Source organism: Candoia aspera, chromosome 4 (genome assembly GCF_035149785.1).
Source record: "Candoia aspera isolate rCanAsp1 chromosome 4, rCanAsp1.hap2, whole genome shotgun sequence".
NCBI lineage: Eukaryota > Metazoa > Chordata > Lepidosauria > Squamata > Boidae > Candoia > Candoia aspera.
The window spans coordinates 19884260-19910210 of record NC_086156.1 but is presented as its reverse complement, the minus strand read 5'-3'; the positions used below and the strand labels follow the sequence as shown (position 1 = coordinate 19910210).

Sequence of the window (25951 nt, the reverse complement as noted above, 5' to 3'; positions counted from 1 at the left end):
TAACTCTGGTCTTTTGCAGGAAAACAGTATTCCAACTGTATGCTTTAATTTGAGAATTCCCTCACTTCTAAATTTTGTATATTGAAGCTATATATGGCATTATCTATACCTATTCTTGCAAGATGGAGAATTTTTTCCAGCTTTGGGGCTGATACACAATGTCTTTCAGTCTTACTTAATGTGGATGGATCACTGCTATCAGAAATGGTAGATGTGGAAGTTGACACAAATATTATATAGGTAGACAGCTATCAGAATCTGGATGGAGTCACTTAAAATAAATGAATTTATTGTACTGTTGTACGTTCTGTTTAGTATTATTGACTGAATACATTGATAGAAGTGGAATAGTAAAAGGAATACATGCTTGTTTGCTTTAACCATCATAATGAAACAACTGTATGTTTGTGAACTGTATAAATGTTCAGAGAAGCAGAGAGTTTGTAAGAAAAAAGTATACCAATGTGAAACTGTTTACTAACCTGAAGATCCTTCAAGTTCAGACATGCAGGAGCAGTTCTTGTAATTATGCTTTATTTGAGCAACGGGGCTTTTCGTTAGTTTGCTTGCACCATTTGCATTTTGCATGGTTCCCTGTTTTACCCACTGGTACAGAAAGTTTGTTTCCATATGTAATCTCTTTTACAGCCTGACATGATTAGTTTGAATCAGGTACACTTCAGGATCAGAAATGTATTAAGTTTTTAGATGTGTATTGTGTTTCCTTTTTATTTCAATTTTTATTGCTTGTGTATTAAAACTTCTTGCTCTATCACTTCAAATTCACTGAAGTCCAAAGAAATTTGATCAGTGTATTAAACTTTTGCTGAACATTTTCCTGAATAGTTTACAGAAGGGTAGAACTTTGGTTTAGAATGGTTACCAACCTTTTATTCAAAGTGATTTGTATACTAAACATTTTAAAAATATTGAAATTTTTCTTTAAAATTAATCTGCATGAGGTATAATTATCACTCATATTATTGTATGGGTGATTAATTATTTTACATTGAAATAAACCTCAGGCTCAAACAAAGTAAGTCCACCAAAAGATGAAACTATTTTAATAAGACCTATTATATCTGTTTCATTGTTTTTAAATAAATTGCTTAGGGGCATGATTTCTTAGCTCAAGCTTTTGAAATAATTTAGTTCACATGTGTTTTTCCTCTTTCTTTTTTTTAACAGGAATTTATAGCAGTAATGATGTAGCAGTATCATTTCCAAACGTAGTGTCTGGCTCAGGATCTAGCACTCCTGTTTCCAGTTCACATTTACCTCAGCCGTCTGCTGGTCACGTGCAGCAAGTGGGAACTTTGTCTCTGTCTTCTACACCTTCTGTAGCTACAGTTGTTGCTGCAACTCAAGTAGGTTGTTAAAAGTATTTGATGGTAAATATTGGTGAGGTAAATGGGACACACTGGCATTTTGCATATGCTGCTTCAGATGAATATCTCCAAAGGATAAACTGTATATAAATCTTTCCATTCTTTTAGTGTGTTATGGAGAAAATCAGACTAACTTCTAATTGTTTCAGTTTCATTTGTTTCACAAATGGATTTAGTGTTCAGAATTTGCACACCATAAAGTTAGATGTTGGTTTTAAAACATGGTTTCTCTTGTTTGATACTCTATTTGTACTTGTACCAGCTTTGTCTTCTTTGCAGTTGTAGTCAGTGACAGGATTCACTCATATTAAACTAATTTTCTTTGCTTGGTTGTGACCTACCATGTTATGTTATCCCAGTCAGTTGTGGTTCCATATGCTATGGTTAAACAAACAGCGTTTAGCATTATATGCGTAAACCCAGCTAATGAATGTCTTTGAAAATCTTCGCTGAATTGTAGTTAATTAATAGTAGTTACTAATTTAGATTCTCACATTGACATACCTAATATGTGTAATAATTTCATGATTGTTTCTTTAAATTGGTAAACAGATTTGAAAGCCAGCTATGATTTTTTTTTAAATTTGATCACTTGCTTTATGATATATTAAAATTTTAGCAAAAGTGTTGTAATAGCATATAATAATTGTACTAGTTAACAATAGCAGTATAAAGGCAAACGATCTAATTAACATTTTTTGGGAGGTATGTTGAGATACTGAATTCTCCCATGCAAACTTCAGTTGGAACATGTAAAAACAATAAAAATTTTACAGTGTTAGAAGTATACATTTTAAAGAGAAAAATGATTTATATTCAATCCCTCCTGGAGATTGACCTCCTTTAAATAATAATTCCAAAGTTAAAAACATATAATTGAAAATTTCCTTATATAAATGTAGCTATATGAAGGCTCAGGTGGTAGCAAACAAACTGCTTATTTCATTATGTAATCTGTTTTGCTAACTGAATATTTTTACTTACAGAAATTATTCATGGTTTGTTTCCAAAAATAGTACCTGCAACTCATAGAGAATGCTTAATTAGAATGGCTCCTCTAGTTATTCACCTGTAGAACATAGACCTCATGAAGCTAAATTGCTTCTTGGTTTTATTTCAGGGAAGTTCCTTACCATATTAACCCTTTTACCACTAAATTGGGTGAAAAAGCTTCTGGTCTTCTATCATCATAACTATTCTAGCAGTCATATGTATACATCAGGCATCCCCAAAAGGCAATATTCTTTATGTTTTAGACATAAAAATAGTCTGCTAGAGTATTAGAACTAAAAGAAACTTTTTAACATTAACGTAGAATCCTATACCTAATTGTTCAAAAATAAGTCCCATTGATTGCAGCAGAGTCTGTGGTAAGTCTGCGCAGGATTAAAGTCTGTTAATCCTTTAAGAACAAATCCCTTCATAATTTCCAGCTTTACAGGTGAAATAAATGGAAGTATATAACAGTTCTTCTACTGAAGCATTCATTTAATGCCCGTGGTAGGTGCTGTTGTCATTAAAGCAAAACAGTGCAATAATTTCTTTTTAAGTAAAAATATAATTTCTTCTTCAAGCTTGTAGTTTTCTTTCTAAGAAACAGAAAGTAAATGACAAAATTAGTTTTTAACTAATTTTTCAATTACATATGTGATTATATAAGTGTTTACAATCGTAATGTTTTCTCCCTTTGAGCTCACTCTTGTATTCTCTTTATGCACATAGCATTTACCACAATTGTTTTGAATATCCTTTGGAATTTAGATAGATGATGTCATATATTGTGTTTTTATTACTTATGTGCTAACATTGGATAAGCACATTTTTAGAAAGGCATTAGTAGCTTTTTAACCTCATTACTCCAAAGAAAGAGGATAATAGATGGCACATGTTGAATAATAATTGCTCATTATTTGTTCCTTTAATGCTTCTGAGAAAGTAGATGCTAAATAGATATTTTTGACAAGTTGTTTGTGCAATGCTAACAGTATAATCCATTGCACACTTACCTGAAAGTAAACTCCATAGAAAAGAAAATTAGGATTGAACTATAAGTAATTAATATTCTTTAATATAGTGGGCTGTTTGGCTATATGAGGACCAGCAATTGGAGGGAGGTTGCTGTTGAAAGATTTGAGCGCAGAGTTACAATTATCTGCAATATTTTTCAGTAGGTTTGATTTTTTAAAGAAAATACTGGAAAAAAAAAGTTCCAATCGGTTTATGTAGAATCCAAGTCTCTGTGAACTATCACCCATTTGAGGCATATAATTTTGTTTACTTCAGTAGTTTTGAATCTGTTATCCTGTTACCATTTCCCTTTGTTTGACCTATTTATACTGCAATTTCTCTCTTTCCTTCTTTGAGTCTCTATCTTTGGAATTCAGGTTATGTGAATTTTTGCCTTCCTGTTTTTTTTCCCCATGTACTAGTTTTTAACAGAAGCTTTTCTCCCATCAGACTAAACCCAGATTTTTTTAAATTAAAAAAAATGGGATTCAATATGAATTATGTAAGACCATTTATTTAAAATATGGGTTGGAAAATGACCCAGACCCATAATTTGGGGTCTAGGCATAGTCACAAATAAAGTATATGGAATTCCTACATCTACACTCCAGGAACAGAGAAGGAATTGTAATTAGTGGTCATGGGTTATCGCAGAACTTTATTATTCTGGAATTGCAGCAAGAGTCTAGTAAAACCAAATTTATCAGAAAGGCTAGAATCTTCTATTTACCTGGTTGTAAAGCCATTGAATTCAAGGGGATTTGCTTCTCAGATAAGATTGTGCAACCAAGTAAGCTTCTCTTTGGAGAATATATTCACAGATTAACAGCAATGGCCATTTACAATAGTTGGACAGCCATTCTGTTTTTTCAAATTTTAACTATAATGAGGGAGATAATGCAAACATGGCCTTAGTATTTTTCCTGAAAATAGGAATAGACCAATAGTAATTTGTAGTTTATATTGGAATGTTAATTATCTGCAGCAGTTCTATACACAAAGTATGTGGGAGAATTGTTATGTCAAGACCTGAACTTTGTCCTGAATTTCTCTGGTTTTGAAAAGTGGTATTTGTTTCATTCCACAGTGACCCCTGCTGGCAGGTAGTATAAAAGCAGCCATGTCTAATCAATGTTTCCTCCTTCCCTTAACATAAGGATTCCCTAATGATCCTATATTTTCTGATTTCAACAAAAATGTTTTTGCTAACTCACATTTATACTTCTGTGAAAGGTTGCCCAGCAAATGGTAAACTGTTTCTATGGTTACCTTTATTTAAAATGCCTTACAGTGACGTCTAATTTGAATATTTATCTATTACTAGGTAGAATTAAGCAAAATCTCCTTTTGGGGGGGTGTTATTTTGATTGTAGACTCTGGGGTAAAGAGTGGAATTTACAGCCAGAAGGGAAAATTCCAAGCAAACTTGTGACTCCACTAAAAGAACAAAAGAATCATAGCTGCTTGTAGTAATAGTGCTTGGCCCAGTTAAAATATTTACTGCTCAATAAACTGATTTCAGTAATGTAGGCCTCCTTATAAATACAATTCAGTAAGACTGCTAGAGAGTTGCATAATCTTTTGCACACCGCTGCATGCTGAGACAGCTGCATCAGGGTTTCAGGCCAGCAGTAAATGCGTTCTGCCTTCAAGCTGAAGCTTATTTAGTCGGGCTTATCTGGTGCTGCTGTAGCAACCATCAGTCTCCAGGCAACTGAGGCACATTGACCCCTCTGATGAACTGAGTGAAGCACTACTTCAGTTCAGCTTCCTGAGACAATACTAGTGGTGAATTTATATATACATGTACACACACATGCACACTTCCATTACATAACATAGATTTAACATGCACATATGTGACTGTATTCTCTGAAAGGATGCCAAAGTAGTAAATGTAGAAATACCTTAAGCAAGCTAGTACAAAATCTTTTATAGGATCAAAGTCTGGTTAATCTTTAAGTGACATGTGCAATTATAGTGTGATTTCTCGTATTTTTTAGAAAACAGTTTTAAAAGGTGCTATTTTAAAAATTGCCCACTAAAATTAAGAGATGTTCAAGATTGAGCAATATAGCAATATTCACACTGAGATTTAGAGCTCTTTCATACAATTAAAAGTTAAACTTTTTGCCCTTAAATTTTAAGGATGTTTTTATCCTTGTATAGAGGGCAGTGGTAGACATTTGTTTCTTAGATGTGCCATTATTATTTTGCTTTTCAAGTGTTATGTGTTAATATTTTTGTTTCTAAACCAATTTGAATGCATTTAATTTGAGAGGGATTTTGTAGTATCAGACAGTTGATACCTTACATTTGGCTATGAACCTTAAAAATAGCTATCTCATAAAACAAGTGCCTGACAGAAATATGTCTAACCAATTTTGTGAATATTTTCTTTAAAATGGTATAGTTCCTTCGGAGATCAAATGGTTAAGGAGCTTCAGAAGCATTGAAATAGTTTAATGGCTTGTCAGTTTATTTCAGTTGGATCTAATTCTCTTGAGAATTAGTAATAAAAACGAACAATGCAATTTGAAATAATGTCCTTACTCCAGATCTTCTGATTTGGGTGGTTGCCATGGGCCCCCTAAAGGTGGAAAGACACATCTGTCTTGGCAGCCTGTAACGTGTCTTTAGAAAATTCTATGGTGTAGATTTATCACTAGCAGAGTTTCCCTTGGTAATAGACTTTGAAATGTGGCGTTCCAGGGTCAGGAAGTTGGAGGTGGTCCTATATCTGATAGAGCTGGCATAGGTATTTAATTAAATCCATGGGGAGAGAAAAGAAAAAAAAATGTCCCTGGAGAAGAAGAAAAACTAGATGCTCCACCCTTACACCTGGGGTTAATTTTATAAATGGCAGATGAATAGTCACTTCATCCTTCCCCATCCTCACACCCACACAAGTTCCTCATAGGAATTTTTTTTTTTGGACAAATAACTTACTCTAATGTAAACCCCTCAGTTATGCTAAGAGTAATTTTTTAAAAAAATCTGAGAGAAGAATCTGCCTTCTGTTTCTGATTAAGTTAGAAATTTCTTAAAAGATTGCTATAGAATCTCTCTGGGATATTCTACATTATTTTGTGTATCTCTTGGAATGTTGTTGCGTCTGTTCTAAATGCTGAAAAAGGTAATACTGCTCGGCTCCTTTTATCATCTGTTTAAAATCCCTTTGTATTTCTGCTGAAGAGGCAAGCTGTTTCTGAAAAAAACAATGTGCAGTACCTTTTAATTTTGAGCCGCAGTTAACAAGGCGAGTGAATCCAGAAAACCAGTACTTATATGGCTACTTCAGAAGCTGACTATCTAGTTTAGCCAAAGTTTCTTGCAGAGTTGGATAGTGAGCAGTGTTGCAGGAGCTGCTTCATGACTAGCATTAAGTTGTGTTTCAGTGGATCCAACAGGGAAACAGCTGTGAAACCTGCATTCAGGAAAAATGGGTATCTCTACTTGGTTCTCCTGTGGTTATCTTTATATGCCACATTTGTATTCTGTTTATCAGAAGGTTTGGGTGGCATCCAATTGAGTCACTTTGCTATCATAAAGCTTCTGCTGATAGAAGAAATCTCTCTTTCACCCAAGCGCCCAAGTGTCCAAACACAATACTTTGATTCCCCTTGCACAAGTCCTTTTGCAAACTGTTCTCCAATTCTTGATTAAACTAGATGGTGCTTGTGTAGTAGCCAGCAGAACACACAACCACTAATGAAACTGCACTTCTAGCACTTGTATTTCTGTTAGGGCTATGTTGGATACCGCCTCTAATAACTAGCAAACTTTTTCTTTTCCGTATTTCCATAAATATTTGTATGTAATTTCAGTAAACAGTTTCCTGTTATTTATAAATATTAGCTCCTGTTTTGATAAAAGTTAAATATTGACCACATATCAGGATTTTGTTGATAAATGCACATTAGAAAAATGAGTAAAATTGGCCTTTGAATAGATTGATACCAATAGAATATATTGATTAATTTCAAAAAATAATTACAATTGTAAATTTTAAGAAAGCACATTTATATGAAGAACGTATTTCCAGGTTGAAGCAAGCAGAGAAATTGTTCTTTATTTCATTTTGAAGTATGTTCCTCTGTTCTTTAACAACAACAGCAAAAACTAATTCCCAAGAAGAGTATTGATTAGATATAAACTGATTATGAAGCAGCTCTGGAATTGGTGGCACAGTAATTTCTTGCACAATTAAATCCCTCCCTCTTCTTTATGGAAACTCAACTGTGAGCATTTCAGCATTAGCCTAAACAATGGTTTTGAATATGTTAAGCCCCTAACAATTAGAGAGAAGTTTGGGGCATTGAATAATATGGAATGATGCAATTGAATCTGACAGCTTTAACAGTCAGCCTTCTCATGGGACCTCAAAGTTGTTCACACTTGGTTTCATCTCTCATCACATGCTGAGTATTAAAACCTTACTGGAAGGTGCCTTAAACAGAAAGAGGGTCTATATCAGAAAACATTTACTATCTTAAAAGTTGAGAATGACTGAGAGTGTGCTGTTTTTTTTAAAGACTTTGTAATATTCATGGTAATTTTTCCATCAGTCCATTCATTTAAAAAGAAATTTTGAAATGCAATGTATAGCTCAACAGAAATTTTTTTTCCTGCCTTCTTGACTCCTGATGACTGCCTGGATTAATCCATGCAATTTTATTGGGAAGATTTTCGGAAGTGGTTTGTCATTACCTTCTTCCTAGGGCTGAGAGAGAGTGACTGGCCTAAAGTCACCCAGCTGACTTTCTGCCTAAGGATGGACTAGAAGGCACAGTCTCCCAGTTTCTAGCCTGGTTCCTTTAAATCACTACACCAACTCAACTACAGAAATTACTGTTCATATAATAGTATGTGAATATCCTAGCCTGTTTATTTGTTTATTTTTCAAATTTATGTAGCTGCCCATCTCACAAACAAGTGACTCTGGGTGTTATTTGTACAACACCTTCAAACAGAGGGTGTCCTTAAGTCATGATAGAGACCTACTCTATCATGCCTTTGCCTCTCATAGTATATATGAGTAAGGTGCAGTAACCACAGAGGAGTTCAGAAAACCAGTTCAGACTTGCCATTTTCTGAAGGTCAGACATTCCAGTACACACACAGACAGGTGAATTGTCTAGTGAACTTGTGTAAAATCTTTGTGTTTCAGTAACAGCAGATCAGGTGCATCACATATACTGCAATGCATTTAGCAAATAACTCATCTAACACTTCACCAAAAATACCAATATCAAAAATAATGATTTTCTACTTTATTTTTTAAATGTACAAAATGAAGGGAAAATTTGCAGCCTGTTCAATATAAGCATTAAAGTAATGGCTATATGCATTACATGATTTGGTACTGTGTTCCAGTGTTTCATTCCTATAATCAAAGGGACTTTGGGGAGATACAGATATACACAGACAGCGACACACATACATATACAAATATACACATATGCATAGTTTTTTATCTCAATGTTACATTATAGTAGTATATTTCAGTCTTGATCATTTTGATTTTGATTAAAATTTTAATTTTGATTAAATTGATCCAAATGAAATAAGGTGCATCATACTTCTGAAAGTGTTAAGCTTTGCTTTGACCTTAATCACATTACTCAAATTATTCTACATTTTAGTAAATGTTTTAATGAAGTTGAAATATATTGTAAAATGGTTCTTTTTTACTTTTTTTTAATATACTCAATATATTAAATTGTCACAATTGTATAGATGTGTGTCAAGCGCATGCGTAGCACTGAGGAACTGTTCAGCCATTCAAAGAGACACAGATCGGGACCGCCTTAACCTTTGGGGTTTATATGGCTGGGTTTTCCCACGCTTCCTCAGTTTGTTAGGATTCTTGTTAAGTACTACAATAAATATTAGAGACCAAGTCATTGTCTCAGTGTGTTTCCTGGTAATCAGGACAATGTGTGTGTATATCTAAGAGAACTAAATCCCCTTTTTATTTCTAGTTCACCTGTTTTTAAAAATAAACATATTTTTGTTTATGCACTGTTCTAGTTTCATATCCAATTTTATAAATTACTTTTATCCTAGTGTAAAAATTGCATTATAGATATAATGTATAACCGAATAGAGTAGAGACCAGTGATATTCCATTTTGACCAAGGAATGCTAGTATCAGGTTTAATGTTTTTCTTATATTTGGCAGAACAATTAGTCACATATGAAAGTTGGCATTTTCCATTCTTTTACTGAAATAGCACAATTCTGTTAAAATGCTAATGTCCTCACTACCTTTTAATCTTACTTTAATCTTTTATCTGCTGGAGTAATCAAAAGGATGGTAAATAAATTAATAATTCTATAAAGCCCTTTCATGTCTTGAACTTTCACTTGAAAAGTTATTTCTTTACATGAATGAATGTACAAATGAATACAGAATTGTTCACAGTCTCTAGTAACTTAAAAACAGCTCTGCTGATTTGTTCATGCATGTGCTTGTTTGCTGTTTGATAGCTGCAGTGTAAAGCAGATAACTGTAGTATCCAGCATACTTAGGTGAATAAGCCATTACAGAATATGTGATGAGAAGCAGTTTTTATTCAGTACGTATTGTCATTTGATATACTCAAGAGTTATAGAAAGTTTCATTGGATATTTGCATTTTTTCAAGTGCTCAAATTCCCACTATTCCTCTTGAAAGCACATGTTTGTAAGTTTGCTTCAGAGTTTTTAAAGTTGGGACACAGGGTGTTCTGTGGAGACACTGGAAGCGGGTCTAATTTATATGAGTTCACTTCTCTTTCAGGTGTTAATTTTGTACCCTGTTGTGTGTCTTGCTTCTGAGTAAATTTTAGAATTGATTTATAAGCAATCATTCATCACATGATGTGTGTTTATGTATGAATAGATGCTAAGTGTATCCAGTAGAAATTGTTATTCTCTAACAGGGGAGCCTTATTCTATGGATCTGGCTATTGGTCTGCCTCAAAACAATAATGAAAACGATCAGTCTTTTTAAATGAAGTTGATGAATCCCCCTTTGATTCTTAGGTGCTAGATATTATGTTTGCCTTGTTTTGGGAGGAGGGAGATAGAAGGAGAAAGGGGGCTGACTTTTCTTTCTTATTATCCCTGTAAAAATGTTTTTTTGGCATGACCATTAAAAAAATTGAGTTAGTTGAGGGTATTATTTTCCTGTCAATTCTTTATTCTCACTTCCTAATAGGAAAAATGTTTAAGAAGTGGCTATTGGATATAGTTCCTAGTGATTTATAAGCAAGGGTTATTAACTATCACTTAAAATAGTTGGTAATTATGGAGGTTCAACATTAGCTGAAGGATGGAACCCAGTGGCAGGGTAAAGTCTTCTAGAAGTACAGGTTATACTTCGTAATATTTTATTCGCAGTAAGATATTTCTGTTGATTGTGGCTGTGCAACTTTGGAGAATTACTCTAAAACAGTTAAAAATTTTGTTGATCACAAAGGTAGAATTGTGATTACCTTTTTTTGCTGAATCCAGTAGCATATAAAAAGTGCAGTCCTTAGCATTCCAGTTAAACGTTGCCTCCTTTGTTTACTGGGGCTTACTTTGTAGTAAGTGTGCTTAACTGCTTTAATTGGATTGTACTTGGTATAGTAGCTTAAAAGAAAATGTATGTTCTTTTAAAATTTCAGATTGAAAAGTGCTTATAATTTCAGTCATTTTTAATGGTTTGTGTATCAAAGCTGTAAGGTATATTCTTAGAAGTTTTATTCTGAAAAATAATAGCATTATGTCTGTGTCATTACACTTCTAAATTAAGTTTTCAAATGCTATAACTTAGTTGAAAGTAATGTAGTCAAGGGGAGAAGATGTTTTTATTATACTGGATTAGGCAAAGATTCTGCCAGCCAACTCAGTTTTAGGGTTCATCTTCACTTGCTTGGCTGAAGTCCTAGCAGAAAAATTGAGAATTGTGGTTAGCGGAAGGAAGGAAGGAAGGAAGGAAGGAAGGAAGGAAGGAAGGAAGGAAGGAAGGAAGGAAGGAAGGAAGGAAGGAAGGAGAGTTTTTCAGTAAGTCAAGCTGGCTAACTGCCAAAAATCCACTCCTTATTATGAGGTTCAGGGCATTGCTGCAATTTTGGTGAGATCTTTATTATATAGAAAACATACTTGGAAGCAGAGCTGCTTTTCTTTTTATAGAAGAAGAAAAAAACCACTTGACTTCCTTGTGCATAAAAATAGGAAGTTACCAAATAGTAAGCAGGTTGTACTAATGACAGAGTAAACCTAAGGAAATATGACTCTGGTAAAACTGGAAGTGGGACCTTTTGACCCCTATTCCCTTTTTGTTTTATAAGGAACACAAGCATTTGTGAGACATCTGTTGTCTACCTGCCCTTATTTTGTAAATGGTTTTAAAAGATTAAACAATTATTGTAATCACATGGCCATCAAGAAGCAAAATCCTGATATTCCCAGTATGATTTAGAAATGTGGGCAATTCCTTGTGTCACCAGTTATTTTGAAAATATAATTCATGGTTTATCTTATTTGAATATTAGAATGCTTAAAATAACAGTTGCCCTAATGGCGTTGTAAAGAAAATCCTGCAAATGTATTCTTTACTATACTTTTAAACTAGTTTGAAGAGTATAACTTTATTGGATTGACTAGATCAGGTATTTAATTTAATATATTTTAAACCTTTAAGATATCTTAAGATTTTCCCTTGCAGATTTCAAATTTCAGTAAATAATTCTGTGTTTTGGCAGGCACTACCTGGATCTTCCCTTGGCTTTCCTCCCTCTCATGTCTATGGCAATAGGTTAAATTCTAACTCAACAATGGCATCACATACCGCACAAGCTGAAAACATTCAGTTAGGCAAGTTGAAATTTCTTTTTAGTGGTATATGTATTTCTAAGTTTAAAAATGTTTCTTTTAATTTATTTGCATGCTGAACTGCTAGCTGCATTTTACACACTTAATGTTTTACACAGCAGTGACTTCTGCATTATCTACTATCTGAAATGTAAATGTTTAAGCAGAGCAATGAGCAGGCAGGAATGCAACAATGTCTCCTGTGACTTTTGTGATTGATGTGTTCAGTTCCCTTAGTTCTCTGCAATGGGAGTAGCATAGCATTGGGTTTTGTTGTGAATCGTTTAAATCTTTATTTGCATAATTCATGGAATTGCATGATCTACAAGTTTGTATAGCTGAGATCCCATTACATAAATTCACCAATAACTTGGTGAATACCAGTTGGTCTTTTTTATAGTATTAGCTCTTAAAAAAATTAATGAGCTCCTGGATTTGCTTTGTTTCGTTCTATCTTTAAGGATTTGTTGACATGTCCTAATAGTCATGCCTGTCTGGGGGAAGGGAATGAGTTTAGCAGTTTACCAAGAATGGATCAGTCATGTCTTGCCCTCTAAAAGGCCAAGGGTCATTTGCTGCAGAATAGGAGGAGGGCAGCCTTGAAGGGGGCAGATAGGGTTATTTTATTGAGAGGCCATAGGGAAAAATAACCCTTTTGAGTCATGTCAAGCAAGACATTTCAGTATATTTGACAAAATGTTTTAAAAGATCTTTTAATGGGTCATTTTTTCTTCTTACACAAAATTGGAAATGATCAAATGCATATCCTAGCTCCGATAGAAGAGATACTTATCCTAGCATTTGTTGCTAAAATTTTGAGAGAAAAAAAGTTACTGGTAAAGTGAATATGGAGTATGGTTTGTGAATTTTCCTGGGATGCAAAGTGTTAAAAAATACAAAGCCTGCGGATTTGCTGTGATAAGCATACAGATTAGCTGTCCGCAGCTGTGATTCATTACTTTCGCTGCAGAAATTAAAAGTGGCTGAGGGGAGGGTACTGAAAATACAAACCATGCTTCTGTGCTGTAAAACTGAAGGCAATGAAAAGACTAAGGTTAATCCATGGCCTGCTTCACCCACAGAAATTTGTAGGGAGAATACCTTATCCACTGCAATTAGCACCTTTAAACCAGTAGTCCTCTCTGGTATTGCTAGTAACTGCTAAATAGTAAAGTACATCTTGAGATGAACTCAGTCTGCAACATTTTAAAATCTTAATTTGGAAAGAGTCACTTTTGGCTATGAAATATTTGCTGTGCAGATCAAGACCTTGGAGACAATAGCCGGAGTCTGGTTGGAAGGGGAGGTTCACCCAGAGGAAGTATTTCGCCACGGTAAGCAAAATTTACAATCAGTTAAGGCAAAAGAAATATTTTTAAGATACAGAAACTTTTATTAGGCATCCTATTTAAGTTGAATAAAACTGTGCAGATATGTTCAGTTGGGGCAAGAAAATATTTCATTCTAATTTGAATGATCAGGATTACGTAATAAAACTATGTCTTTAACTCATGCATAAAAATTACTTAAGGATTAGGTACATTTTTTACATTATCTAGTCTCATCTGTATGGTTAATTTTACAGAAAACCCCATGCATCAGCAGTTATCAGATGGATACTGTCGTATTATAAGCATGTTGAATGCAAATATTTTGTCTGGTGTGTAACCACACAGAAAAAGTCAAGGACAGTGTACAGGCAGTGGAATTGATATTTTATAAAATCTAAAGTGACCAGAATTGAATCACTAGTTGATAGGTCTTTGTTAAAGAAGTATTTGTTAATCACTTACATAAAAAGATAGTACTGCACTGCTTGAGTGTTGAAGATTTCCTAATAATTATTCAATAGCATTTTAAACATGTTTCATTTTAATGCTATGATTGGTAACACATATTGCTACTGTAGTCTGCACATTTAGTTAATACATGAGTAATAAACCTAAAAAAGTAGAAGAATGTCAATATGCCACTTATGATTATGAACTGCTGTGTCATGGATAAAGTGCGTGTCAGTGATCTGTGGCCAGATTTTCAAGAACCTGCAGATCTCAAAGACTGACTGAAAAATATATCCACTCTGCAAATTAAGCCAGTGGTTGTCTTAGGAACAAATTCTTTAAAATCATTTGAAGCAGAGTGTGATTGACTTCTAATTAAGTTTTGTAGAAATATAGTTTTATTTACTGAAATATAAAATTGTATAAGAAAACAGATCTCTGTGTTAATACAGTTTAGTTTGAATGGCATTAACAGGTACTTATTTGTAAGGTTCCAGTCCATAGTAACTCATTTAAAATTAAATAAAATTGAGGGTGTAATATCTCTTTGTTCTTCATGCTCATTCTCAGTTTTGTTAAATCGTAAGATTTTGTTAAAATCTCAATTTAAGATTTTAAATTTAAGATCTTAATTTAATTTTGTTAAAATCTTAATTTTAATCTAAGCCCTGTGAACAATGTTTAACTTTTTATTTTAGCTTTTTTAGAAGGATTTTGCCCACCGTTTTAGTAGATAGGAGAATTAAGGAATCAGAATCAAGACACTATACTGAGGAAAATTATTTTGTTGTGTCCTTTGGATATCATCAAATTTAATAAAATATATGTTGATTGGCATAGCAAAGAATTGCTATATTTATGTACAATGCTAGCATTATTAATGTAAGCATACTAATAAAGATGTATAGATGTATGGATGGAAACAAGTCAGAAGATATATGGTACTACAGAATGTATCTGTCTGATTTTTATCCCCCAAATCAGACAAAAATAAGACAGAAATGCATCTGTCTGGAAGAGATATATTAAAGCAAAGAGTCCTCTTTATTTAAATCACATTCACTTATTTTTAATATAAAAGCTGTCAGAATTATATCTAGCCAGTGACCTTTGGTGAACTTAGCACCAAGTCTCCAGCAAAGGCTAAGACTGTGCGTCAGAGGAATTTTTCAAGAAATAAGCAGGTACGGGTGATTTGCTCTCTGTGACCCCTATCTTATACATACACACAGCCTGGTATTCAAAGTCTTCAGTTTTAGTGCACTTTCTTAAGCATCTACGGCTGTATAATCTTCAAGTATTTCCATAAAGTTTATACCAGTGGTCCAACAATGTATTCAATTTAAGGAATGATGTTGTGCAGCAGTAGTGCTTGAAGAATACAGCACCATTTGAGAATATGTCAATAATTTACTAGTCATTGGCTAGTAAAATCCATTAATAATTTTTTCAATTTAATAATTGTATATATAATTTCGTGCAGTATATTATCTCATCCCTGACGTGGACGAGGCAGTTGATTAACCATATGGAAGAGCAATTTACTGTTGGATGTATTCTGACATTAAGGAGAAGAGTAATTGCTTATCGCTGTGATTTGAGTTCATGCCAAAAAAACAAAATCCATCAACTATAGAGATGTTATGATCTATTTAAAATTTTAATCTTGAGAACTAAGAAGGTTTAAATCCAAACCCTGTTCTGATCATTAGTAAAGCTGATCCTAATACAAATACTCCAACATTAAATCAGGATTTCAGTTCACTTGTGTAATGCATGATTATTTATTTATGTATTATTCCATTTTTTTCCGCGATTACATGGCATATACCTTCTATTGTCAATAAGCTAGGGAATGATTTCAAGTGTGTGTGTGTGTGTATTCCATGACAACTGGGAACATGGGGAAATACATTATATTTTTATAATGAAGCAGGTGGACGATCAGAATTCACCAGCAGAAGAAAGTTGCTAAAATTCATTTAATTCCAAAATGCTTGTGTGCAAGTTCTGTGAGTCAGTTTTGATACATTATGCTGCTGTAATGATATCTCTGAACAGTTATATATAAAATGCTTCACACTTGACATCTCAGTAAGGTCATTGTCTTCAAATAATTTGTAATGTTAATTTCTTTGTGTTTTAGGATATAAAACTTTCAAAAAAATTTTTTTTATTATGAATGTTAAGTTTGAAAAGATAAAAGCTATGAAAAAACAAAACACTACAAAACAAAGAGAAGAAAAATTAAAGTGTGAAAGCACAAAAGAATTTTTTTTTTCAACATTACAGAAAAATGTGACTTCCAACTTTTAACAGCAAGGATATGCAAAAAAATTCCTTAATCAACCTCTTACTCTATATTAAACCAAAATTACATTATTTCTATAAATCATTCCCCTTTAGCACATTATAAAAATCACTAAATACTGTTACTCCCTTCCCTTATATTATAATAAAGGGGAAAAAAACCGCTTAACAACCCCCCCAATAACACTAATTTAATTATTCCCTTCCTACTACTATTCTATACATTTCTGTCTACTATAATAAAAATCAGACTAAGAAGCATATAAATTGTCTGCCATTATATTAAATAATACAACAGTTTTAATAATCTTAATAAACCCCAAAAAACCCACTTGGAAACAATGACTTTAAATCAAATTCTTAAAACCATCCAAATGAACGTTTTTATACCCTAATATCTTAATCCATATCCTTTAAAACAAATAACATCAGTCAAACCCTAAAAATGATCCAGATAAACATTCTTAAACCCTTATCCCACTTCAAAATAAACCAAAGCATTTATATATCCCCACATTGTGCAGTTTTTTTTCTCTTAAAAAATCAAACAACCCAACTGTCCCCCTCAAAAATTCCAACTTCAGAAAACCTCCCATACATAATGGCTCCTTCTTTTTCATGGCATTTCACCAAAAAGTCAGTTTTATTTACTGCTTGCAGATCCTTAAAATTCTCCAACTCTACTATCCAATCTTCATCCAGCATCTCAACAGAAATTCCAATCTCATTCTTAGAAGAAACATTTCTATCACTGTTGAATTCCTCAGTTTCATCTACTACATCCCCAACCAGATGACACATTTTAGAGCTCATATTTTCCACAATGTCCTGAATGTCTTGTATAAAAACTTAATAGGTTTCAGAAAAGATCTGTTTAAAATCCTCCATGTCTCACCCAGTAGATGATGGCACCCCCTAGGAGCTTAACCAGCGAAAGTCGAAGATATGGAAGAGTTCCAAAGTGTGTTTTACACAAAGTGAAAATGAGATAAGCAGACAGTTCCCAAGGGGAAGTAGAAACAGAAAGGTGAAGGTTTAAATCAGCCAATTCAACGTGTAGGAAAATGCTAATATCTTCAAATTTAATACCAAAACAATAACAGGAAGACAGTTGTTTATTCTCAATCCTCCTTTATATTTGGAAGGAAAACGAATTCCAAAACTTAAAAAAGAATTTTTTGAAAAGTAATCCCAAAAATAACGATAAGCACCAAGAGATATCTCCTTGCTATAGAAAGCCTCTCTTAGGGTATGCATGCTTTAAAATATATATATATAAATTGGGTGATTTAGAAATGGGGTGGCCAGTCTTAGTGTCCCTTTAGGACTACAGCGCAGCTTGGAAGATGATGACGTCCCAGCCTCCCAGCTAGCTGTTACCAGTTGAACGCGAAACGCTGTTTGTGATCTTCTGGCTGCAAGCAGCCGTCCGGAGGACAGATGGGGTGATTCCAGATGTTTTCTTTTATCCGGAGAACATTCCTAGGCTTCAGGAAAACCTGCCTGAGCCCCCCCAAAAGTTGCCGTGTTGTCAGTTCCACCCGCTAAGCCCACGGGCACAGCTGCTCAGTCCACCATGTCCCCACCAGAAGTCCAAAACTTTCCAAATTGTTAAAGCATCTATCACATTAAGTGCTGATCAAGATTTCCTAAATTAGTGGTACTGTCTACATATGTCTTTAGTACTTCTTGCACATCATTGTCATTACTGTTGTACTCCAAAAGGGCTGCTGCTTTTGAATTCAGTTATATAGCAATCTTAAATGAAATCTTACTAAAAATATGCCTTTAAGTGAAGGTGTCTGGGCATGATTACTATCTTTGGTTATACCTTGTACCTGATTCTGTGGATATTTAATTTAATGGGACAGTTTTCCTCTTTGTTTGTGAAACAAGGCTGTAGTAGTTTATCAAGGTTCTTGGTCTGGTATTTTCTAGGTATGTTATAGTTACCTTATTTATATATGGACATATTTGTCCATTACTTTTATATGTCATTAAATATATCCTGTAAATTAGTACACTTGTAGTTGTCTATGTCACATTAAATTAGTTTACCTGAATAATTAATGCTTTGATTTTAGTGCAAAAGTACTCCTAAAAGAATTGACAGGCTGGAACTTCGTCCTAAACTATTTGGTGCTGAGAGGCAGCCCTGTAGGAATCTTAAGGAGCGTTGGTTAGAAGAGATAAGAGTAGCCGAGAAAACTGATGTCCGTATGTTGTGTATATTTCCTCTCCCTTTGTTCTTTTAGTGTAATTCATAACCTTTCTACAGGTCTCCGGTAAGCAACTTACAGATTCGTTATGATCAGCCTGGACATAGCAGTGTAGAACATTTGCCTCCGATACCATCTACTATAGAACAGCTTCTGGAGAGGCAGTGGAGTGAGGGCCAGCAGTTCTTGCTGGAACAAGGAACCCCCAGTGACGGTAGGTCTTTCATCTGGCCTAGATTTGTTTTTGGATTGCTATGTGTCATTTACCATATATATTGATGGCCTTATTATGCAATCTAATATCCATCTGAAAAAAAAATTAATATGTATAAATCTTATATTTGAAAGATTATCATCATTCCTAGAGTATACCCATGTGTTAAACTGTGGCTCTAATTATGTGTTTCTTTCCTGGTAAACATTTACTAATTTACTTTAATTTTGCTCCAGAATTATTCTGGAGAGGGAGGATGGGTGATAAGAAGGAATCTGAGAATTTGGTAATGAAAGATAAGATCATAAATTTATTTTGAAAAAATATAACTAAAGCTTGTCTGAATCTTCAGTGAGTGGTGATATTCTACTTATGTATGCATATGATTGCATTAAATGTTTGAATTGTTTTAAAATTATTTTACCATTTAACAAAAAGTTCCTTTAGTATATTTTCTTGATTACTGGTCATGAGTGAAGTGCCATCTAGAGGTATGTGTGTATGTCAGTGTGGGTGTGTTTTTATGAATGGTACCCTGACAAAAATGCTAATTGTGAGGAAATTCATGCAGGGATAATCCTTTAAACATGATAGCTGGAGGACAGGTTTAGCTAAGTCTTATTGCATCTCATTTGGGCACACTGAGAGTTCCTTTGTATATTCTTGAAGAGGAGGGATAAAAAGCTAAATCCTTGGGAAATGACCAGATGTGCCTGCACTGCTATACTTGTGTCTGTACTAGGCCTAAAGGTCATGTTAAACAAATACAATTTAGAATTTTAAATGAGCTTTTATTGTGCTGTAATGGCCAAACTGTCTTACATGCTAGCCAAGGAAAGTTCCAAAATTCATCCAAAATCCAAATTTGAGAGCACAAGTCAATGGCATTTGGCTGAGGATGTGCTTCATCTGCAGGAAGAGGGCAAGGACTGCAGGAGCCTTAATGATCCCTGCTGGGTGCTCTTTAAATGGACACTGGAAACTGCTTATTCTGTTGATTTAAATGCAATAAAAAGTTCTCATTGATTACAGAAATTCTGTTTTTTTTAAAAATCAGCAATTAAAAAACAACTCAGAATTGTCTTGCGGGTATAATGGCATATTAAACTTTATAACTGAGTGAATTTTCTTTTCTCGAACAATTATTTGTTAATAGAATAGATATTTTCTCCCAGTCCATTTTAAAAATTCTCCATTTCAAATTGAATGGAGTAGAAACCATATGTACAATTGTTCACAAGTTTTGGTAGGACAAATGATTGTCTTCTGTTTCAAAGACTCTGGACTGAAGCTTTGAACTATTAAATATCTGTGTGAGAAATAGAAAATTTTATGGTGTTTGAGAATTCCACAATATTTTTGATACATAGGACAATAAAGATACTGCTCTTTCCATAGTGGCATTGGCACTCTACTTCCAGAAAAGCAGGACTGTCAGATTGCATAGATGTGTATGAACAGATCTGGTGCATGTGCATGTGTGTGTGTATTAAAATTAGTTTAATTCTCATCATGGCTAATTTCAAAGGACACTTGAAATATTTTTCATCCTTTCAAGATCTGATATGGGTATAGTTTACATTGTAAAGAAATATTCTCCAGTAATTTATTAGCAAACAACTAATTACAATAATGTAGCAGTATAATTGCATATGCAGAATGACATGCAATATTTTGAAGTATGGAATAATATTTAGATGCAACTTTCAGGGTTTTAAAATATTGTTGTTTAGTTTTAGGCATGCTGAAGTCTTTACACCAGCTTCAAGTTGAAAATCGCCGCTTAGAAGAGCAGATTAAAAATCTGACTGCTAAAAAGGAGCGCCTCCAGCTGCTAAATGCCCAGCTTTCAGTTCCTTTCCCAACAATAACAACCAACCCAAGTCCTTCTCATCAAATGCCTGTATTTTCAGCCCAGACTGGTAAGTAGAGAAAAGTAGTTCTCTCTTTTAAGTTGAACTTTATAATAATTTCTAAAAGGCTTGTAGGCTCTTACCTAAACAAATGTTGAATGCTATCTCTGTGGGGAAAATAATTTTATTATTGCTTTCTTCTATAATATGGCCTACAAGTAATGCCTAAAAACACTTTTAAAGAAATGGCATATGCATATTAGATATGTAAAACTTTTGAGGATGACCAAGGGGAGAGACTGACTTAAATGATCAGTTTCACACACCTTCATGATGTCTAAAATCATATTACAGACAGTGAGAGTTTTTCCAAAATATTATAAAAAGTGCAGTTCAAACAGCAGCTTTCTTCTTAACTATTTCTACCCGCTGTGGTTGAACCCATCATCAGCAATAAAAGTTCTGGATGTAAATAGCTTGATTTATTAGTTTCAGAGTTCAGATTTTATTAAATGTCCCACATAATTTCTGCATCCAAAAAGCATAAAACCTGATTAAGATTTTTTTTAAATTGTCACTCTAGCTGTTAGCTCTGATTCTCTGAACAGCAGCAAAAGCCCTAACCTGGGAAGCAGTTTTCTACCTGACAACTCCCTCCCTGTATTAAATCAGGTACTGTTTTTTTAAAAGTTTTTACATATCTCGTTGGTTAATACTGCTTTTCTGTTATTTTGCTGTTGTGTGAAGTTTGATACAGCTGAGTCTTTGTGTTTTTATTAGGAGATACACTCCAGTGGACAAAGCACCAGCAGCTCCTCTGCTCTTTCCACTCCACCACCTGCTGGGCAAAGCCCAGCTCAGCAAGGCCCAGGAGTTGGGGGAGTTCAGCAGGTCAATGGTGTGACAGTGGGGGCACTTGCCAGTGGAATGCAAACTGTAACATCCAACATTCCCACAGTGGGTGGAATAATTGGAACTCTGCCAGGTAACCAGCTGGCAATCAATGGAATCGTTGGGGCTTTAAATGGCGTAATTCAGACTTCTGCTACAATATCACAGAATCCTTCTCCTCTAGCTCACACAGCTGTGCCACCAAATGCAGTACATCCTCTGCCAACCACGCTCAGTAACAGGTAATCCTTTTGCAAAATAGAGGTGTAAATATGTATATTTGGATAGAATACTCTAATCATAATGAAAATACTTGCTTATCGATTTTCTTCTTTCTCATATTTGTCCTGCCATAACATGACAAGTAATCTGTCAAAGTATGTTTGGATTTGGTGGGACACAAATCCAGTCAATAAACAAAGAAATAAATACATTTTGAACTGCATTCTCTACCCTTCCTCCCCATCTCATGGTTTGTGTTTTGCCTTAACACTGTTTAAGGGAATGCAAAATTAGTGATACGTGTGTGGGAAAAGAGAAAAATCAGACTCTTTCCTGAAAAAAGGTCCCATTCTCAGCTAATCTCCCATTCTTCTGGTCCCATTCTCAGCTAATCTCCATGCTTTGCAAATTAAGTAACATAAATACATGAATAGATCAGTCTATGGTTCAGTAAAAAATTGAGGAGAATGTTCCACAGAAAGATGACCATCATCAAAAAATTCCTCTCCTGGTAGGTCTTAACTATGTTCTCTCTTCTCAGACTCAAGTTTCCATGAATGTAAACACTTCATCAAGCATTCAAGACCCGAATGGCTTAAAATTTTAGAGAAGGCTAGCACTGAGTTGGACTCTTATAATATTGGAGTGACACACTCTAAATGCCTAGCCCAGCTCTGTTCCTACGTGCATCCAACAGTGGAGTTATGTTAGCTAATTCTTCCAAACTGCCAGTGACAAGCCTGAGGCAAGGTGTTATCACAAGGTAGATTAAAGGCACTCTTGCTGCTGCTACCATCTAGCCTTAACACCACCAAGATAGTGTTTAATCAAGGAGCATCTCAGGTTGCAGCATGTGATCTTCAGAGAGAGTGCAGTCACATCCAGAAGTAGTTGAGAGCCTCTGTTATCCTTTTCCTACAACCCTAGTACAATTTCAATATCAGAATTAAGCTTCAGTTTATTCAGCCTCACCCATTCAATAATTGTTTCCAAATCCTTGCTCAGAAGTTCCATAGCCTTCTTGAATAGATAAAAACGGTTATTTGATGTGTGGCTCATCTGCATATTGATGACTCTTTAGTCAAACCTTTGGATACCTTTGTCAAATAAACTGCTTCTGGTTATTCAAATTTGAGATGCCACCATTTGTAAAGTTAGTATGCTTGATATGGAGTGATTATTGCCTGAAAACTTTAAATTTTTGAGCTAGTTTATTTAAGAAAAGAATCATTGTTGACCTTTTAATGGTAGGAGGAGGAACTTGTCTTCCAGGTAAGGCAATGAACCCAGCAATGCTGATGGTAAATTCAGTTTGGGTAACTTTTAATAACAAGGGTCAGCAAATATCCAGAAGACCAGTAGGAACCCTCAAACCTCCAGGAAGCAGCTATTCCCTGTCCATAAATTGTATAAACTGAAATAAACCCTGACCATGCTACCTCTCTCAAATTATTATCTTAAGCTATTTTATTTCAAAGCATAACTTAGAGTCACATTTGCCAGTGGGGCAGCCATTTAAATTAATAAAATAAAACAACTGTCCTTTGAAATTTGTACCAGCTTGGCTATATAGAAAGGTTTCACACCACTCAAAAAGAACTTCACTGGCCAACAGTCTTCAGAGGAGAAATGGGGACTCAATCTTAAGATTGTCATAGAAAATGTATTTTTTCCACACGTTACCAGCATTCACTGTTTGCCCAACGGTCAGGTTGATGCTGTGTATGTAAAATGTATGGCATCCCCATGTTTTACAGTCACAGAAATAACTTTTGGGTGCCACAGGTGTCATTGCTATTGTTTGACTTCAGTCAGTTGTTTTGGTATACCTGCTCCCTTCAATTATTCCCATTTGCTCTTAATATGAGTTTTGCCAGATGACTCATGAAATACTAGATTTTTTAAGTGTCCTTTGTATGAAAAGCTAAATACCAAGTTTCTATTGTACTTAGTGATGCAGACTGTACAGAACTAATGGTTAAATCATATTAAAGTTAAGACCTGAAAAAAAGTTAATTGTCCAGTAGTGAGCAGTGAAAAATCCATTTTTAGTGATTGAGTGAAAGGAAATATGAATGAAGAATATACTGTGAATATTGCAAATATGTAAATATGAATATACCATATACTGAAAGAGGAATTCTAGAATGTAATAGAATGATTGCAGTGGGCCACAGAATTGTCAGCTGGAATAAGGAATGCATGAAACCTAGAAACTTCAGGGAATAACAGATTTTTAATGCTTAATTTGAAAATATTTTAACGTATATATTTTAAGTTGTTTCAGCCAGTATGCACTGTTTTTTATATAGTGCAAGAAATATTCATATATTTTTAAAATGTGTAAAGAGGCATTTGATAGCTGTCATCCTTGCTTCTTAGAATAGCTCAACATTTAACTGAAAATGGATGAGATTTTCGGTGTTTGCACAATTAAACATACGAGTTATTTTGTTATCAGATTAGTGGCATTAAGTACTTCGGTGGTTCAGTTCTATTTATTTTCTAATGTTATATCAGTAAAAGCTTTTAAGATAAGAATTGAGTAGATGCTTAGAAATACATAATCAGCCTATGTATATAAATCTGTGTATAGCTTAGTTTTAAATGGTTTGCTTTTTCAGAAAGTATGGTATAGAAATGATTCAAGTATGTTTGTTCAGTAAATACGTCTTGCTATTTTGCAGTGCCTCCGGACTTGGATTTCTTCCTGACCAGCAGAGACAACTTCTGCTGCATCAACAGCAGCAGCAATTTCAGCAGTTACTAAATACTCAACAATTAACATCAGTAAGCTTTTCTGTTTTATCATTAATTATATTTCCAGTGTTCAGGAATGAGTGCTGATGCTTATAAAACTAAGATATTACAGTCTATTTCTGAGTAACACCAGAATGTTCACGGGCAATCCAGAGATCTGCAGTTTCAAAAAACATAAGAAAGAACGTACCTTAAGTCCACCTAAGAAGAAAAGAAAATTGGGCACGTCTTCATTTATTGCATGGAAAAACACAGGAGCAGTAAGAGAATGGATGCACAATTATATATCATGGTAGTCTCTGATTCACAGAGCCCCATTCAGACCTGTCCAGGGCTTACAAATTTATTTGGTTGGAAGCCCCTAGACCTCGTTCCCACTGATTCCCTTCAATCTCTTTTCTGCCATCATGACTAACAAGTTTGTTCTTCTGCTTTACTAAAATAATTTTTCTTTTCTTTAGTCTTTTCTCAGCATTTCTTCAAAAATCCTTAGAATTGTTCATCAGGATACCTTTTCCTGTCACAGATATCCAGCCTTCAGCTTTATGGCTATAAGAACCGATTTCACAAGTGCTAGTGTTGTGACAGCAAATGGGCACGAACTGGGTCTTTTTTTCCTTGGCGGAATAAACATCCGTTATCCATGCCAGGCATTTACTAAATGGGCTTATCGCAATTCTTGCTTGTGAGCCACTTTCTGAAACAGGCTTTAAAGACTTCAAAGATACTGTGACTTCCTTATATTCCTCCAAGTCTCCTACTTTGTCCCCCGGCTTGCCTGGTGGTCCTCTCATTTTTCCAAGAGATTGATTGAATTCTCCACCATCTGGAGAAGATCTACAGATCTCGTTTGCACCATTATCTGTATTGTGAAAATCACTCATTAACAATTCAAAGCTTTCTCAGAGGCTTCAAATTTCAACCAGGGCAATAAGGAAAAGCTCCTGTTGCCTCTTCAATTCAAGGTCTAGGATCCGTGCATTCCTTCTGCTCTGCCTTCTTCAATTATGCTACTGCTGTTCCTGCTATTGATGAACTTGATTTGTACTGTCTGGTCCTCACCAGTTTCTCTTCAAGCACATGATTTGATCTCAGAAGCACATATTTAGGACAGATCCCTTTAAAGATCTACTTTTGCAGACTGCTCTATGTTATGTTATTTTCTACCCCACCTTTATTATTTTTACAAATAACTCAAGGTGGGGAACATACCTCACACTCCTTCCTCCTCCTATTTTCCCCACAACAGCAACCCTGTAAGGTGAGTAGGGCTGAGAGAGAGGGACTGGCCCAAGGTCACCCAGCCGGCTTTCACGCCTAAGGCAGGACTAGAACTCTCAGTCTCCTGGTTTCTAGCCCATTGCCTTAACCACTAGACCAAACTGGCTCCTATCCATTGGGATAGCCAAAACCAAATCTTCTCCTATTGGCTTGAAATCACTTAGCTCATACATAGTCACCT

General features: G+C 34.7%; 1 protein-coding gene across 4 annotated transcripts in view; it reads left to right on the top strand.

The window, feature by feature from the left end:
- Positions 1-25951, top strand: part of MLLT10 (MLLT10 histone lysine methyltransferase DOT1L cofactor) — a 141514-nt gene that overhangs the window by 110832 nt on the left and 4731 nt on the right. For 3 of the 4 annotated variants that reach the window (XM_063303533.1, XM_063303535.1, XM_063303536.1), the window contains 8 exons: positions 1189-1367; positions 12131-12242; positions 13501-13573; positions 18609-18763; positions 20497-20685; positions 21200-21288; positions 21397-21749; positions 24417-24519. In XM_063303533.1, the coding sequence (XP_063159603.1) occupies positions 1189-1367; positions 12131-12242; positions 13501-13573; positions 18609-18763; positions 20497-20685; positions 21200-21288; positions 21397-21749; positions 24417-24519 (1253 nt within the window). The remainder of the gene's footprint in view (positions 1-1188; positions 1368-12130; positions 12243-13500; positions 13574-18608; positions 18764-20496; positions 20686-21199; positions 21289-21396; positions 21750-24416; positions 24520-25951) is intronic. The other variant, XM_063303534.1, reaches the window with a different exon arrangement.